Source organism: Pocillopora verrucosa, chromosome 9 (assembly GCF_036669915.1).
Source record: "Pocillopora verrucosa isolate sample1 chromosome 9, ASM3666991v2, whole genome shotgun sequence".
Classification (NCBI taxonomy): Eukaryota; Metazoa; Cnidaria; class Anthozoa; order Scleractinia; family Pocilloporidae; genus Pocillopora; species Pocillopora verrucosa.
Genome location: NC_089320.1, coordinates 11,310,287 through 11,328,376, shown reverse-complemented (window position 1 = coordinate 11,328,376; position 18,090 = coordinate 11,310,287). Strand labels below are relative to the sequence as shown.

The 18,090-nt window shown below is 39.0% G+C and overlaps 1 protein-coding gene across 1 annotated transcript in view; it reads right to left on the bottom strand.

The window, feature by feature from the left end:
• The window catches only part of LOC131793806 (intermembrane lipid transfer protein VPS13D), a 63,094-nt gene that overhangs the window by 14,609 nt on the left and 30,395 nt on the right, over positions 1 to 18,090 (bottom strand). Inside the window, 22 exon segments of the mRNA XM_066171669.1 lie at positions 2,294 to 2,371; positions 2,487 to 2,540; positions 2,896 to 3,062; positions 3,699 to 3,887; positions 4,214 to 4,436; positions 4,970 to 5,186; positions 5,693 to 5,843; positions 6,310 to 6,444; positions 7,099 to 7,280; positions 7,892 to 8,209; positions 8,522 to 8,592; positions 9,242 to 9,359; positions 10,286 to 10,367; positions 10,987 to 11,174; positions 11,510 to 11,666; positions 12,288 to 12,518; positions 13,052 to 13,150; positions 13,791 to 13,906; positions 15,214 to 15,450; positions 16,024 to 16,270; positions 16,867 to 16,940; positions 16,943 to 17,023. Of these exon segments, the coding sequence (XP_066027766.1) occupies positions 2,294 to 2,371; positions 2,487 to 2,540; positions 2,896 to 3,062; positions 3,699 to 3,887; positions 4,214 to 4,436; positions 4,970 to 5,186; positions 5,693 to 5,843; positions 6,310 to 6,444; positions 7,099 to 7,280; positions 7,892 to 8,209; positions 8,522 to 8,592; positions 9,242 to 9,359; positions 10,286 to 10,367; positions 10,987 to 11,174; positions 11,510 to 11,666; positions 12,288 to 12,518; positions 13,052 to 13,150; positions 13,791 to 13,906; positions 15,214 to 15,450; positions 16,024 to 16,270; positions 16,867 to 16,940; positions 16,943 to 17,023 (3,415 nt within the window).

Below are 18,090 nucleotides of genomic sequence, written 5' to 3'. Positions count from 1 at the left end.
GATACGAGTTTCATCTTCGACTGGAAGATATGTTCAAAATGAGATGAATTCGTATCCACAATCAGACATGCGATATTATGTTCATCACATGAGTATAATTGAAGAATTCGAATTAAAATGATTTAAAAACTCGTCACAATAGCACCAAACATTGAGTTCAACTGCCCGTGAACCCAGCGTGCTAAGATGTTATTTTAACATCAAATATAAACATAAAGCAATATCTATGCAAAACAGTTTTTTTTTGTCTGACATTAAAGAAGTTTTAAAATAAAATTAGCATTGTTGCTAAGAAAGAAATAGCCCTGTTTTGACATTTCAGAAACCGGAAGATTCTGTTGTTTCATTGGTGTTTTTGTAATAAATAGTGTTATATCTTCACGGTCTCGAGGAAACAAAGCTGACTGCATCCCCTGACGAATGTTCCTGGTAAGAACTAAGGGTCGCCACTACGTTGGTAGGGTCAAAGAAATAGAATCAAGAAGGTTTGTGTTCCAGTCGCTACACACTAAACGAAGACTCCACATCAGGTGTGACGCGATAAAGAGATGAAGGCTGATCGTAAATATGAAAAGTACTGCACATCTCAGAAACGTATCTGACGTCACGGTACCGATTAGTTTAGTTTCCTGACGGTATCAATTATCCCTCCCTATGATGGCATACATGAAAAAATATGCAATCGGTTATAGAACAATTCCCAATTCATAAGCGCCTTTTGGCAGAAAAAAATGAAACATTGACAATTCTGCTTTTATTTATATATTTATCTGTTTAGAGTTTTATCTCTTAATTCATTTATTCATTTACCTATTTATTTGTTTGTTTATATCCGTTTATTGACTGATTAATTTAAGTACAAATTTAGGTAGTTAGTCTCCTGCCTAAATATTATTTATTCATTGTGCATCAGTTCATTAATTCATCTTAAATAATTAGATATTTAGTCGCCCATTTCTTTAATTAATTTATTGATCAATTCAGTCCCATACATCTTGATTTCCATAGGATCTCAAATGACATTCATTTTCTGCTTCAGATACCGAAGATGCCTCAAAGAAACTACAAATCAATGTTCACTGATTTCTTATTATGTTTCATCATAATTGATTGATTATAAATATCCCTGTTCATAATTTCATTTTCTAGTTCTTCTTCCACTGATTAAGAACAAAGATATTAAAGTGTTCAACAGGAAATTCACCCAAGAAATTCGAAGAACGACTTTCTCAAAACTTATTTAGCATAGTCATTGACGATTTGACTTAAGAGGTTTCGATGGGAAAATGACCAATCAATTCTTTAACCAATCAATAGCGCAGCATTACGTTACCATTTTTTAGAAGTGACAAGGCACACGGATTCGCAAGGGAGGTTTGCGCGAAACAAGCACGCGCCTTGCACGTGTAACTCCAACTGACGGCTCACAGCGCTGCTGGACACTTTGCATGCGGACGCGGGAGGCGGAGTTACGGCTTTTCCTTTCTTTTTCGTTCTGTAATGCAAGGATTTAATGTGACAAGAGCTCTAAGTGGTTTCTAAGACAACCATAATTGACGGCTATCGTGACGAGAGAGATGATGGTGTCTATATGCATGCCACTATGTTAATACTCACATAGAATGTTTCTTAATTCCCGTAACAACTTTTATGGTTTAAATGACAATCATGTGAATAACCAGGAACAAAAATTCAAATTTATTTCTTTCGATATAGAATGGTACATTTAGCGGCAAACCATGCTTCAATCATAGCAACAGACACAGACTATAATCGCTGTATCGATTAAAGTACCCTTGTTTTATCAAGCGCTATTTACATTGGGCCAAGCGATTAAGATTATTAAAGATTAGTTTTCATACTTTAAGTCTTTCTTAAAGTTTGTAAAGAGGTTAAAGTGAATATACTCTGTCGTTTAGAACTGACTTTATTTTATTGTCATAAATTGATTCAAACTTGATCTATTTCAGAAATTTTTAAATTTCAACTTCGCATTTATACACAATCGCGAAAAACTTTACCAACCATGGCAAAACACTGCAGTTAGTTCACTGGTAAAGCAAGCTTAATTTTTTATTTGAAAATCAAATTCAAGTGCCGAACACATCATAAAAAAGGAAAGACAAAGTAATAACACAACCATTTCAAAGCCCATTCAGGAACTAAAACTCAAAGAAATTCCAAATCTACATACATATTCCAGCAGATTGTCCCCACATTTCTGAACTGTATTTCTGTTTCTCAGTCAATGACACTGTAAAAAAATTGTTGACAAATATTCCAAGTGACTTACTTGTTAGGCCGGCTTCCACCTTGAATGGCGTGAACGCGTCTAAATTCTCGTGAATTGTCCAGCGAAAAGGGAGTACTCCTGCAGAGAAGATAAAGTTGCAGGAAGCAGGAAACGATACATGTAATAGTGACTTAAAAGACAACATCAAAGAGATAAAGGAGAGGCTGTATCGTGCTGAGAGCCCATTACGTACCATAAAGGTTTCCCGCTTCCAGGCTGATAGCCCTTGCCAATCCTCATTTGACATCTGTTGAGAAAATACAAGGAACTTTTAGGCAGAGAGAATCCACATTGCCAAAGGCATATTATAATAACCAAGTTTTCTTTTTCTGAAATACACCTGTTAATAACAACAAAGGAGGACTCAGAACGAACAAAATTAGTCACATACAAATATTTGCTGAAGAAAAAAGGAAGTACTAGTACTTGTCATCTACTCGACAATGTTATTTGCTAAAAAAACAAACTAAGTTCGTGGTAAATTACTATTTAAAGAATTTAACCGAAAAGGAAAAAAACCAAGAGGACCCGATGGTTAATCAGCGTGAGAGAACCCTAATCAATAGGAAGTTACTACATTTCTAACAGGTTTCCAAACATACCTTGTGGCCGCCTCTCTGTCAGAGAAAGAAAACAGCAACGGAGTCAAGCTCCGCGCCATCTCGTGTTCTTTAAACTGGCCAGCCATGTCATGAGGACCACCCTCTTGCTTGAACACAAGAGGGATCCCTGTGCTGTTTATCATCCAATAAGGAGCATAAATGGAAACCTGTGGGACAACAAAACAAAACAAAAAAAGGTTAGTTAGATACCTCGAACGTACTAAGTTAGCGGTAGTGAAGAAACGGTTAGTCGGATATATCAATATATCTTAACAGACATGATGTCTGCCAAGTTTGGGACATGATTGAGAAAGTTGAGAAAAATAAGGACAAATTATGAGACATTTTAGTACAAATAACGAAAAAAGAAATTCAATTTTTACAGCAGTGCAGTGGAGTACGGCCTCTAATTTGTCCGAACAAAAAGCACTTGGGAACTGAAATATTTAGCAAAATAAAATATCAAAGGTGTGGTGCTTGTCTTAAAATGCTTCCCATTATCGCTTACTGCCCCCTTAACAAGCGCTGAAACTGTTAATAGAAGCCTGACACACTTTAACCCCTTAAATTCACAGTGATTAACCTATAGCTTCTCCCTACAATATCCGTACATTATCCAGCAAACAGGTACTGAGAGTAATCAAACTTATCAGGTAGAGGTCGTTGTCTTGATCAAACACCAAAATCTCGTGACTTATTTACAAGGAAGTGTAGGAGCTACTGGAGAGAATTAACAATCAGATCTCGGGAGTTAAAGGGTTAACATGTACTAAAGGATTTTCGCTCGACATTTTATCACTTACTTTTAATGATCCACCAGGCTTTACAGAAACTTTGACATTTAGTATCAAAGATCTTCTTTCGGTGTCCTGGAGTTCCACATGAATAATTGGATGTTCAATGAAGCTCATTCTTCTTGAAATTCGAATGTTATCACAATATGTGAAGTTTTCAATGCTGAAGCCAAGATCGAGAGCCTTCTCCGGATCAGCCTGTTCACGTAGGAAAAAAAAGAAAGATAAAAGAGAAAACTGACTTGAGGATCATTAACTGATGTTCAGGTTCGTTTAGTTTTAAATCTTAATTCAATTTAGTTTTTGATTCGTAAACCATTCCTGTTTCAAGACTTAACTCTTCCAATTGGTTTGGCTATAACAAATATAATTTGCCAGTGCGTACTTCTTCCGCGCTAGATTCGCACCACACCACTACTCAGTGGATATTTAATTTCAAAATCGTTTCACAGGATCTTTAAGATATATCGTGATTTTGTCCATAACTCATCATAAAAACATTAAAGCTGGCAGGTTGTACTTACAGTGTACAAAGGAACAGACTTTCCAGCCTTCAGGTTTCCTTTTGCGGGTGTATTTTTGACCTGGTAGCTCAACTCACACGGCAGAAGGTTCACTAGCATCACTGGGTACATGATTGTCAGGGTGTGGCCCGGTTGAGGCATCACATTGAGACCACTTGTTTGAGCACCTTCGTGATGAAAAATTTCTTCTGGATAGCCTTCTCTCTTAACAGCCACACAGAACCTGAAGGATCACAAGAAATCAGTAGAAAACTGAAGTAAATGTCACTTTTTCAGCCATTAACTTTTTAACCTCAAACTAAAGTAGTAACACTGGTTTTGAGTCATTTTGTCATTCGCAATCGAACCACGTTAAGCATCTGAATAAAACACCAAAATAACGGCATCACTTTAAAATACCTAGTCCAAATGGTAAGCGAATTGATTAGGGGACATTTCCCCTTCAAGGAGCTTATCTTTGACAAGAAGTTCAAGCAGATACCTGCAAAAAGTTCTGGAAATTTAACCAGAAATAGGTTCAAGGGAGCTCTAGCAATGATCTTGCATTCCATTCAAGAGACGAAGTAGCATTCCCAGACCGATTCAAGACACACTTAAGAAACACGGAAAAGCCGACAAAGGCTTGATAATCCGACAAGTTTAAAGAAAACGTTTTTAAATATCCAACTTTTTTTTTGGTTACGTGAAGTTCATTGCATTTCATTTAATCACAACGCACCCAAATTTGAGAAGGAAAGCTGTTGAGAACACCGTTACCTGAATTTCTTTTCAGGCTGGCCAGAGGAGGGTAAAGCATAACATTCCCGTGCACATCCCTCCGTAGTATGACTCCTTAATACCCTTCTCCATTCTACTGGCTGGGAGCAAAACCCCACCCCCATCCCGTAAGGTCGGAGATAAAGCTGCCAAGAGGTACAGCGCAGTGGTATCGCAACTGAAGACTCCGGAGATACGACTGGAAGAGATAGAGTCCCTGAAAGGCAAGAATTTCGAATCAAATTGATTCAATAGGATGAAACGAAAATGTAAAATGTACTTGTATGTATTTGGATTATCCGTGCCTACCTAAAGTGGTTTACAAGCAACTCACAAAATTTGTCGAAATAAATAATTCGACTGAAACCCAAAGGGCGCTTAGGGTTTGACGAAACCGCGTTCTAAAATATCTTTAATTTCACTGAGTCTTTTATCTGAAAATTTAATTTTGTGAACAGCGTCAAGACGGCCAAAAGCTAATAGTGGAAGTACATTTATTAGTGAAAACATTAGTGAACTGAAGATGACAGAAGAACTGTCGAAACATGTTTTTAAAAAGCGTCGTTCATTTTCCTAAACTTCTAATCTTCTGATGAAGCCTGGACTCTGCCCAGAAGGCAAGCGGCAACACAAAAGACGCTTTTAAAGTGTACTTCTTGAAAAAGGTGTGACAGAAATTGAACAATACTGGGACACAGATGAGGAGCTGCTCATCAAACTAACCCTGCATAGATGTAAGTCCTTGCATTCTTATCTCCATGGGTAAGTCCATTTTATTCTTCACCGTCAGCGCAGATCTAACAGTGACTACTTTTCGAGCTCTGCCCTCCAAACTAACATCAAATACAACCCGTGCTGGCTGAAGATCACTTCCCTAAACAAATATACAACAACAAACAAAAAATAAAAACAGGAATAAATTAAAACTGCAATAACGTAGTCCTAGAAGCCAAGTGGCTCATACCTATTAGGGCTTATTCCTGGTTTTCGTGAGATGAAGCTACTAGAAATTACATTTCCCGCCTGAATACCACTCTAATTCATCGGAGGTTTACCAGCCCCTCACCACCATTTAATCATATTTCACTAACAATTTTCTAGTACCCAATTTTACTCCTGAGTGGAACATTGACCCGGCCTTCGCTCAAACCCAAGCCTTCCGGCAAAGCTAGCCGTTCGGCCAAGGCGTAGCCCACCGTATCTTAATACAGCAGTCTTAACAGAAAAAAAAAATTGGTTTCTAAATGCTTTCTCTGTTGTTTACTTGGTCATGTCACTTTTCGAAATTGGAAAAACAAAATTAATTTCAGAGCAGACGAACTGTTAGTCGCTAGTCTTACCGGAGATTTATTGGCCACCTCCTGAGGTCGAGCTTGTCTGAAGAATGTACCGACTCTATCAACAGAGACTGGGGAGAGTGATGCCCAACCCTCCACTTGAACAATAACCTGATGTACGTTGAACTCATGGGTATCCTAACATAGGGAAAATATCGTAAAACATCTGCGTAAATAAAAACTTCCATATTTAAAACGATGTTCTAATGTGAAGCTACTAATCTTTAAGGCGTTCAGAACAAGAGCGATATGATAGCAAACTCTAATAACGTTGTAAGATGTTAGGCAGTCACAAGTCTGTAATCTTTGTTGAGGAACTTGTTTGTTCTTCCCATACATTTAGACGGAAATTTGAAACTGTTTCAGTCATACTGTTGCGACTTTCTCTTTAGTTTTGTATTCTGTCACTTACAACTGTCAATAAAAGCTTTCCGACGCATTTGTCCTCTTTTTTCTCTCTAACCTTTCCCAAAATCTTAAATTCGCAATTTCATGTTTCAAATCGATAATATGTAAATCATATACTAACCAAGAGTAAATAATCTCGTGTACTACCTTAATAGATTCAGTGACAAAACTATTGTTACGTACACCCACATAATCATTCTACCTTACCAAGATGCATAGTTTGTGTCGAAAAGCCCGACAGCGAAAAAAAACAGTTGGAAGGGTACAAGAATTTTTATCCAGGAGGTTATAGAGAGGCCACTAAAAAAGGGGAAATGGAAAATTCCCCTGTTGAACATCTTTTGTAAATTTTTTATAGGATTTCTGATTCACATATCCACTTACTCTGTGCCGCAATTTTTCTCCTGATGTGAACTCAAAGGGAGCCTCACCCCCAGGGGAAACTGTACTCCAGTCAGATATTTTTTCTGACCAGGGGCCTGGTAAACCAGGAAGAGCCTGCCCAGTGCTTTTCAAGATCACTTTGGATGGAGTCGTTGTTACTGTCTTGAACCACATCTCACATCCTAAAAACATCACGCAAGAATTCAATACACCTTCCAGTGCTCGACATTAGCGGTAGTCCACTAGCCTAGGGCTATTAAAAAAAAGGGTCTAGGCTGAAAAAATTCCAGAACGACTATCCACTGGGCTAGTCGAGGTAAAACAAGTTTTGGAAAGACAAATAAAGAAAACTTTTTTTGATCACGACAGAAAAATAAGTAAAGAAACTTATCTCGCATTTTGCGATCGATAACTTCATTTGCGTTTAGTCTGTGAACGCGAAAGGACAGGACACAGGTGGGACCCACTATTTCACGGAGAGGCCGCCACCTGGTAATGTAATGGGTATTTAGTTAACAGTTAAGGTCGACAACTGCCTTCCCAAACATTTTGAAACCAAGTCAAACACTTTGTCGTCCCTCGTTCACACACTAGACAAAAAAGGGATTGGAAATTTCCTGCAAAAAGTTGGTGCAAACGTATGCCCTTAAAAGAAAAACAAAGCACTCTTCAATCTCGAGCTCAGTAACCGGACATTAAGTAAGATAGAATAGCGATTATTTCAGCTTTCTTAAAAGAGTAGTCTATTTCAAAACAGGTATCTGAACAACAGACAAAACCAAATTAAACAAACCTGTCTGATTTCTGAGTACAAATGGAACGAAGGGTGATCGCCGACGAGGAAATCCTGATCCCGTGGACCACAAGGACGCGCTGGACTCTGGTCTACTTACTGTCGGACTGCTAAGAGGACTTTCGGTGCTTGTGGTTTGATTCAGACTGTCATGTCTGCTGTCACTCCGGCTCGAGGGAAGGCTGGGGGTCTCTGTGGAAGCCACCGCTGACACAGGCGATGGATCAGGTCTGTAATAGTCTTCAGACCAACTGGCAATGGTGTGTTTGATCATGTTTATAAGAGTAGTTGTAACCGTGACATCAAGACGATCTGGGGCTGAGAGTGCAATGAATGAATGTTTATTTATTTATCTATAATTTTGTATCTATTCTTTTCTTTATCTATTCAGTGAATTGTAGCATGACTTTGGAGCTGCTAGCCCATTCCGCGAGAATTTAAGTTTACTCCCAATCTCTAAGTATATAACGAATACAAATACATTGCTACCATTCCTTCCCCAACCCCGGATGAGTTTTTTTGCTACAGGTTACCCCCGTAAGTCATTAGATGTCAGGGTGGAAAAAGGCAATGTGTAAGTGACTGATTTCCCAAATGATTTGTTCAGCATAGTAGTGCACCACAACTCACCATCCAGTTTAGCCAGAAACCTGTTTGTTTTACTTGGTGTTTTATGTTGCTCCTGCCAGTGCAATTGACATCTGCAACACAAGCATAATGGGGGTCTTAACCAAAGAACATAGCAAGGACAGTACAGAAAGAGAGGAGTCCACCATTAACACAGTTGGTTGAGAAAGTGGCGCGAGTTTTCTGGACCGATTAAATAGTGAAGTAAAGCAAAACCAAAGAAGCTGCGGATTACTTAGACACTTAAGACTGAGATTTCCTTTAAAAGTGAGAAGGACTCCATGAGCAACCTAGCCCATAAGAGAGATCGAAAGAATCCAATGATGAATACGCCTGAACTTTTCCAGTCCTCCCAGGTTTTCGAAAAAATGGGGACCATCCGGGCGATCCTTTGAAAACCAGGCTTAGGCGAAAAATTGGTTCAAATCGGACGAGAGCCCTCGTTCTGATCGTGCATGACGTCAATTATCATTTGTTCAGAGCGGGTTGTTGAAAACACGATTAACCTATCCCGGAATAAATGTCAATTTTAATTGAGTTTAATGAATTAATTTTTCTTTTGCATTTTTCCCGTTAGTCTTGAGTCATAAAGCTAAGGCTAATTTTCAATCCAAGAGTAAGGTTAACCCCCTTTCGAACAACCCGGCCCTGATTCAAATTTCTACATCGTATAGCTAAAGCTATGTTAGGGAAGACCAGTGCAATCTAGACGATCATATTTACTTCCATGGCTCCACGAAAGGTTCCCAGTCTGACACATTTCTGTTGTAGTACTGCACTATCACAGTACACTGAGCCGCGCCATCACCGGTGGACTGAAGGTCATGCCAGAAGTACAGGTCTACACGGATAAAGAAAACTGAAAGTTACGTATCATTAGCAAATGCGGGTCTCCCAATTAAGGGGGGTTCAAAATCTCGTGCGCGAATGAGAAACCCGCTTACAAAGACAAGGAATGGAACTGGAATGCTTGGACATAAATAACGCATGTTACCGCAGGGGTAGTCAATAAACCTTAGCTTGGCTAGGGAACGGTCAACATTACAACGCGAAATGTAGAGCCACCACCTTGGGATTGTAAGTAGAAAAACTTTGGGAAGGGACAAGCATTTTTGTCCAGGAGGTTATCGAGAGGCCGAAAAAAAAAGGGGGAAAGGAAAATTCCCCTGTCAATTGATACATTGCTGTTTGAAAAAAGAAGCCAAGTTACGAGGTACAGGGCCCATCCTTCCGAGGCTTATACCGGTTTCAGAAGCACAACTCAACAAGGCCACCCCAGACCGGATGCCATTCCATCAAAAGGCTACCTTCTAGCATTTTTCAGCTTTCCCTGACAGCTTACCAGTATCTATTTTTATTATCCAACAAATATTTTTGCTCGCGCGCGATTGATCAAAAACGCATCACGTGACCGTATATCCCGCGGTTAAACTGGGAGATATCTGAGGATATACCCTAAGTGATGTTCCCAATTTTCAAACCTTAAGTCCAGTAAGAAACAATCTGCTTTTAAAATATAGTTCAAGATGAGAAAGCGTTATGTGGTTGTTACAGAAGAAGGAACACTGTTTTCTTGTACATGAAATCGTAATAGAGAACACTGGAAAGTGAACTTCCTACGCCGCAAACGTAAGCTTTTCGCAAACATTTTTCCCGCGAGTTAAAAAAATATTGAAGGATAATAAACACAGACGCTTACAAAACTTAACTAAACAGTGGGGAGGCAAATGAATCTAAGTTTTAAGAAATGCGAAGAATCCAACATACTTTGAGCGCTGAATTCAATGAGTGGTACGTCACTGTCACCACAGTCATCAATCAGGCAGATACACACAGCACCCGCGCGGACCTACCGCGGGAAAAACAACCCCAGACAGTTAGTGTCAGCAACAAAGTTTTGCAAGCTCTTTGTTCTATCTCAGGGTACAAAAAAGGGAATCTCAATGGGGTTCGCCGATAGCCGTAAAACAGCTCGCCAAAGCTTAGAAAGCGCATCATTTGCGATTGGCTCACTTAAAATTGCAAACAACACTAAGAATGACTGAAAAACATCTTGAATATTCAGCTGAATTACTTATCAACAGTAGCCCTGGTAAACCAGCTTTGTTTGTGTACCAATGTATCATGAAACCTTTCACACGATTGCTAACATTAGTGCGTTTTACTTGGCAAGTATCATTTCCAAAAGCTTTTCGCCTTGCCAGCTTTTTTAAAGCCAAACATGACAAACCAAGAGAAGCCAAGGAGAGAATTTGTTCGTCTACGAGAAAAAAGAATGATTAATTTTGATAGGAAAACTTCTACGAAGAATTATACTATGGACACTCAAATTTTGTTACAACAAGTCGTCTGTACTTCTTTACATCATACAAGTTTTTTTCTTTTCTAAATAAGTATACTTGTCAATCATAGCAGTGTCACTGTGGCTTTACGACACACCAAGCCTGGGCACAAAGCGTTCAACTCACCTCAAAACCAGCAAACTGCCAACCCTGTGCACTGCTTTGCTGTTGGGAGCTCTGTGCTTGGATGATAGGAGTAGCGTTCTCAAGAAGCCAAGTGGCAGAAGCCTCTAGTCGACCTGACGTCGCTTGAAGAGCTCTGATGCAATCTGCCTCTTTAAAGCCCAGTTCTTGAAGACGTTTTACTGACATCGCTTTGATAGCAAAAGAAATGTTGATCAACTGCTAATCAATAATAATTGATAATAATTGATTTGCGCGTTCTATTTGAGCAGTTTATAAGGGAGCATCAAGGGACTTTATCGGTGTTTACACAACCTCGTCTGAAAGCTGTCTCAAGTGCTCACATATCCTTCTTGTTTCAGGAAATTAGAAAAAGGAAAAATTCCTCTGTTCCCTGCACCTTTTCATGATTGGTTTGTGGTTTCCTACAATTTTACGAAGTAAAATACGACATTTTTCATTGAACAAATGAAAGTATCAGCATACAGTGCAGTAAAACTGCCTAAAACATGACCTTGAAACTCACCATCAAACTCATGATCAGGCACCTCCTCGGCAACGTTTGAATTGACTTCACTTTTAATAGCCTTATTCAGTTGCTTGGACACAGAATCCAGGATACTAAGGTACAACTTATAGTCGTTATATGACACACGCATGGTAAGCGGTCCTGGAAGGTTGATCTAAAACACATAAATACAAGGCGTTCTTGCGGGTTCATCGCTCTGATATATCGAATTATGTTGCTACCTTTTGTAGCACAATACTTACTTAGATATTTTAAACATTTTGAGGGGATCTGAAGCATTCACATGGAAAATAAGGGTTGAAAGTCAGGGTACAGAGTAACACAATTATTTAAACTAAAGAACAATGATCCGAAAGATACTGCAATATTTCTTTGTTCTACAAACGAGCTCAAAGATGGCTTTTTTCACTATCTTTCGCCAGACATAACCACCTAAACGCTTTCTAAAGGTAAGTTTAACACATGGGTCAGCTTATTGCAGAACAGTGTAAAGGAATCTAAACAGTGCATGAAGGTCTAACTTCAAGCCCTATAACCATTTTATTTTCCTTGTCTTACCAAGTAATCATGGAAAACCACCAAAGCCAAGACAGAGAATCTCATATGCGTCTAAATTTAAACCCAACGCTGGTGTCAAACATCCTTTGTCTTCTACAAGATTTGACGTCAGCGCTCTTGTGACCACTAACGAGAATTTCCCAAAAAGTTTCATCAACGAAATTAGTATCTCCTTTTTAAAAAAATTATGGTTTTGAAAACACAAAAGGCTACTCACCTCCAAACTAGGCAACTGTTCCTCTGTGATATCCAACAACCCGGCATTTTTGCGTCCTTTCTGTCTCCTGGAATTGTTCAACTCAACTAATGCAGATGTTGGATCTATAATCGACAGAGCGGTTTCTTCCTCACAGGACAAAACACAGGAGAACATCTCCAGGTTTTGGATACTGCACGACAGCCACTTCTGACTTTGAAGATGCGGGCGCCATGCCAACACAGCTGTTATCTATGCAGCGGGTACAAGTTGATTTAATGTGTGCAAACAGGACTCAACAATATATACATCTCTAATCGATGCGATTACATATAAGTCACCATGGTCTTTCAGGGTACAAAGTTTTTAAGTCACTTTATTCTCCAATTGAAAATACTTCGCAATATTATTTGAGATATTTCATCAAAAAGGGAACAGTAGGGTTAAGTCTCCAAACAAACAAAGGCTCGCTGGCTCATAGGCCGGTTTCCATGGTCCCCGTGGATTGAATACCAGTCCATCGCGGGTTAACCCTAAAATTTCGTCATAGTAGTAGCGGACAACTTTGAATAACTAATACGCCTGGGTAGGGAGAGGCTCACTGAGAATAAAGTGTCTTGGCCAAGAAACGCCACAAAGACCCAGGCATGGCTCCAACCCGAGCTTTAGATTCAGAATTCAGTGTGCCGACCATGGTAATGTCTTAATGAAGAAGCAAACTACTATGATGTAATCATCACAACTAATCCTTATCCATTCACTTTACAACAGGTTAGCGATTGTACCTTCAAAACCACGGCATGGGTGTCCATAGTGTTCACATTCTCCAACACAACGAGCTCCGTTCCCGAAATATTCACTTTCATTTCAAACGTCTTTTGAGGCTGAAAGTAATCAAATTAGTAACATCAAAACTCTAATATCACATCACACCAACTGGCGCGCACTGTCCAGGGCTAAAAATTGGCGGTCGCACGGTCGCCAGTGGCGAGTTAAAACTGACTAGGGCCACCAAAAGTTAAGGTTTGAACGCCAGAACTTAGCATCCTAAAAATATCTAAAATAACACTTATGTTAGTATTTACCCAGTTTTCCGGGAAACGACGATGCTGCTCCTTACTATAGATTACACAAGGTTAACGAAATGAAACACTTTGAACAAATGCTGAATTTTCGACATTTCAAAATCAAATGTTTATCAGCACAATGGTTTCAGGTGACGTCGCCCCATTGCACGATTGCCACAAGTTCCGTCGCCTCAAAGTATAGTTGCGTAGCCCCCATCTTTTGTTGAGCTTAGGTGCGGTTAAAAACGTATTTTGACGCGAGTTTTAAGGCTTGGAGGTTCGACCGTATCAAACCCCTCAGCCAACGAGCGCAATGTTGCGACTACCTAGTAACCTGGCGAAAACATCCCGCGTGGAAGTTCCCAACTTAAAGTGACTGCATCTTTTTCCTTTTTCTTGAAACGCCGAACAACACGTACACGACTGAAAAGAATTACTATTAGCACAAATTGTCCACCTGTGGTTGTGCTGGCATCTCACATCTGGTCGCCACCCCTGAGGCAGACGGAGGCGGTGTTTCATATGGCTTGGCGGGACCATCATCTTCTGGCACGTCCATAGAACTGTCTTCAGCTACAGCAAGAGATGACTAAGTCAAGACTTTATTTTTCTGTTTCTTCTCATAACTAAGAACTTTCAATCCTAACAATAATCAGCAACTAATTTCTCTTTACAGTACTACTGCTAAATCATTCATTAAAATCATGAACACAAAGGAAATGATTACCAACCTAAGAAGTTTGATTGTTAAACGAATTCTCCTTATCAGTACCAAAGGAAATGTAAAGAGAATTGTTTTAAGAATATAGATACTGATGTCGGGGTAGAAAAGTAAACCCAACAAACTCTCAAGACATTCTGCATGGAAGGTTAAAGGTAACGTTACTACTACTAAATTAAAGTTTTTTCTTTTCGACGGATATCATACAATTAAGATTGTTTCATAGCCATCGAAAAGAAAACGAATTTTAAAGAGATCACCCATGAGAAGTTCACAGTTTTTAACTGGGGTTAAAGGCATTGATTGAAAACGACGTTTTTCGGAAGCACTTACACGAACTTCCGCATACAAACGAAAATTTTGACTAAAAGAAGTTGCGAGTATGGGTGGAAGTAACAAAATTTGCTATCCAATCCTTTTTTAAACATAGTTTAGCTGCTCTTTTACAAATGCAAGTCCTAACCAATTTAGCTGAACCACTTATCTGAACATTTATTTTTGTGAACAGCGACAAGAAGGCCCAAAGCTAACAGTGGAGGGACAATTATTTAATTAAATCAACCCTCTAAAAGAGAAAACCTGAGGCCTATTGATTGCGTAAAAACCGAGGTTAGGATTAGACCTCAGGTATATTCAGTGGTTCAAACTTATCCTTGGATTAATTTTTTTTCACCGAGTTTGATTTATATTAAGTTTTCCTTTGCCTCCCACTCAAGATCAAAATCCAGAACAAAGAAAAAGATAAACAAACCGGTTTGATTACCACAACTTAAAAAAAAAAAAAAAAAAAAAAGGACTAAAGAAGCGCCCCTTTGAAAACCATTTTTCCCTACCCATTTCTAAACGATTGTAAATTTATAAATATCATGTACTTGAACTGCAGATTAAGCAAAGAAAATGAGTTTGATCCCCGCAGTCACGAAAACAGTAGTTAAAATAATGCGTGAAACAAATTTAGGTCTATTCAGGAGTTGAACCCATGACCTCTGCGATACCAGTGCAGTGCTCCACCAACTGAGCTAACAAGCCAACTAGGAGCTGGTCATTTTGTTGGTTAGTAATAAACCCGTGTAGAGATGAGCGAACGGCTCTGAATAAATGAATGTTACAGACTTGAACTATAGATTATTAACCATTTAAAAATGTAAGGTGTGTTCACCTGTACTGGGTTTGAACATTCGACACATGATGAAGTTGTACGTATCAAGCAGATAATCGATGATTAGCATAATACGACTGTGATTGAACAAGAACGTTAGCAGGGTTTTACTAGTCGTGTCTCTGTAGTGAACCTCAAACTGTAGCGAATTCTCCCGCTCCTTGGTGGACGCTGGTAATTTTCTAGGCAAAAGAATACTAGTGAAGATACAGGAATCAGAGTCATCCAGGTCCATACCTAGAGAGGAAGTCAGCAAAATTAAGTATTAAAAGGACAGAACCTGCACTAAGATTCTTTGTGAAGCATTTCCAATTGGTCTTTTATCTCTTGGGGCCTTTAATTTAGTACTTAAAACGAGGTAACAGCCTCATTTTTAGCTGCAACCATTTAAAAGGAAGAAGTCCAATCAGACAAAACGACTAAAAAAACGCCATTTTAAGTGCGTTCCCTAATGAAGCACGTGATAGCACATGGTAAGAATGGGTAAAGTGATTGTGTGAAATGACCTTAATAACGAAACAAGAAGACTCGTTGTTTTCTCTTACACTGCAAACAACGTTGTTCGGGCCCTTTTCTTAACAGGGCTATGAAAATCGTAGAATCGTCTTTCAAGACGAAGGAAAAAATGTTCCACAATATTGTTTCCGGGAGTTCTTTCTGCATTCCAAACCCACGATATAGTTGAATTTGCAAATTTATGTAATCCTTTGATCGATTGAACATCGTGAAACAAAAACCATGATATCGGGAAGGTAATTTGTTGTTAGATCCCGGGGCAACCGAAAGCGTTCACTGGAATTGAAAAGTTACCTTTCTGCCTCATGTCTTCAAAAATGACCTCTTGGGAGACCAAATCAATAGTCTTTGACCAATCAGAGAAAGATTCAAACTCGAATTTAGATTTAATGAAGTCTATCCTGGCCAATGATGGCAGCTGGGCGTGGTCGAGGTTATCTTCTGGGTGCTCAAACAGTTGAAAGGGGAGCAGCTCCAAACTAACGTTGACGAGGTCAATGTTCATTCTCAGGACAGTCCAAACCTTCTCTTCCTCTGGGGGCTAAAATGGTGAAGCAATTACCTTTTCAAAACCTTTCTTGGCCCTCAGTTACATAGCGTTCTTGGAGGCCATTTGGATTTCAGAAAATCTCGATTAGTTTGCTTAAATAATTAAGATTACACACAAAACGTTTGTGATAAAGAAGGAAAACCAAAATGATAGCAATGCCTTAGTGTAAGTGTTAGATTGACGTAATTAAAGCGCTGTTTTGATGTGGCTTTTCCTAGTTTATGTGCATATCATCCTTTAGTTTTAGTTGATGTTTCAAATACAAGATTTCAAAGTAATCTGTAAAGCAGGATTTGCGGCAAGGATCCGACCTCTTTAAAAGTTTAAAGAGGTAAAACTGTAGGTATTACCTCTTTAAAGGTTAAGAGGTAAAACTGTGGGTATTTACTATGGCAAATAAACAAGCACTAAGGCTCTATCTAAAACCTCCCTTCCATAAATTCCTCTTTAAAACTCAGCACACTTTAACTACAAACTAATTAAAAAAAAACTAAAGCCTAGCACCACCTCTACTTCAAAGTAGACACTAAGAGTAAACTTTTCTGTTTTAAATGTAGAAAGATTTAAGTGATTAATATAATTATCACCTTTCCAAGAGGATCTTGGATGACTGAGGACGGTCTCTCAAATTCTTCTAAAGGTTCTCCAAAGTTTTCTCCCACATTCCAAGAATGAAGCAGTACTGTGAGTAATCCAAAGATGCACACAAGGACGAAAGACAGCCACTGAAGTTGAAGTCTGGAACTAAATTACAATTCAATTTTAGCTACACCTACCAACGAAGAACACGTATTTCCACGTTCACTCCAAAGACAGTAACAGCATGCCAAAGAGTCACACCTAACATGGCTTCTAATGTATGGTTTCGTAGCTCAGTTGCTAGATTGTCCCACCTGTACGGGCAGATTTCATGTAAAAAAAGTACCTAACAGCGAACTTTAGTAGTACTTGCATGTACTTGAATTTATCCGGAAAAAAGGTTAAGTGTTTTTATATCTGGAGCCTTAAACACCCTAGTGTTAAGATTCATGTTAATTACACCTGTCAACACCTTGAAAGTGATGCTTGACGGTGTAACATCAGCACTACATGAATGTACGTGTACTTTTGATTACCTTCTCTAGCTTTACTAGATGCCCGTCCAGGTTACGTTCGACTGTTAAAGTCAGTTTGCACTTCTCTTTCAGCAATTTTAATCCCTGCAAACAAGGTAAACAGTAGAAAGCTTCACACTTGATCGTCAGCTAAAAGTTCCTCGCAGTCAGGTGAAAGAAAATGGGACAGACAGACAGAGATCAACAACGACAATCTTTACTATTCCTCTTTATTGTCAAAACTACCACTTATTACAAAAAGGGAAAGAAAGGAAAAAAAACAAACAAAATTAGAGTGCTTGCTTCCTGGAATATCCGAAGGGGCTAACAGAGCGAAGCCCAGCAGCCTATTGACCAAAGTATCATTTTAACAAGAGTTAATTACAGGTCGGTTAGGACATCAAAACTCCAACACATTCACTAGAAAGGAAAAAAATAGGTACATAAAAAGAACACAAATATACATTCACACGAAGATAATGTGCATGACTCTTAACCTACAACTACATCAGCTTATAGCTGACGATGAATATGTTGACATAGAAATGTTAGAATCATTTCAGGTCAACCTTTCTTAGTACAAGAGTTCAAACCTGGCTTTTATATGAAAACTTCGAAGGCGACTGCTGATTGTTCTCTTGTACTCTTGTGGCTGTAAAGAGATCCATGTCAACCATTCAATGTGCATACTGTCCAACAAGCAAGTGTCGTGATGTC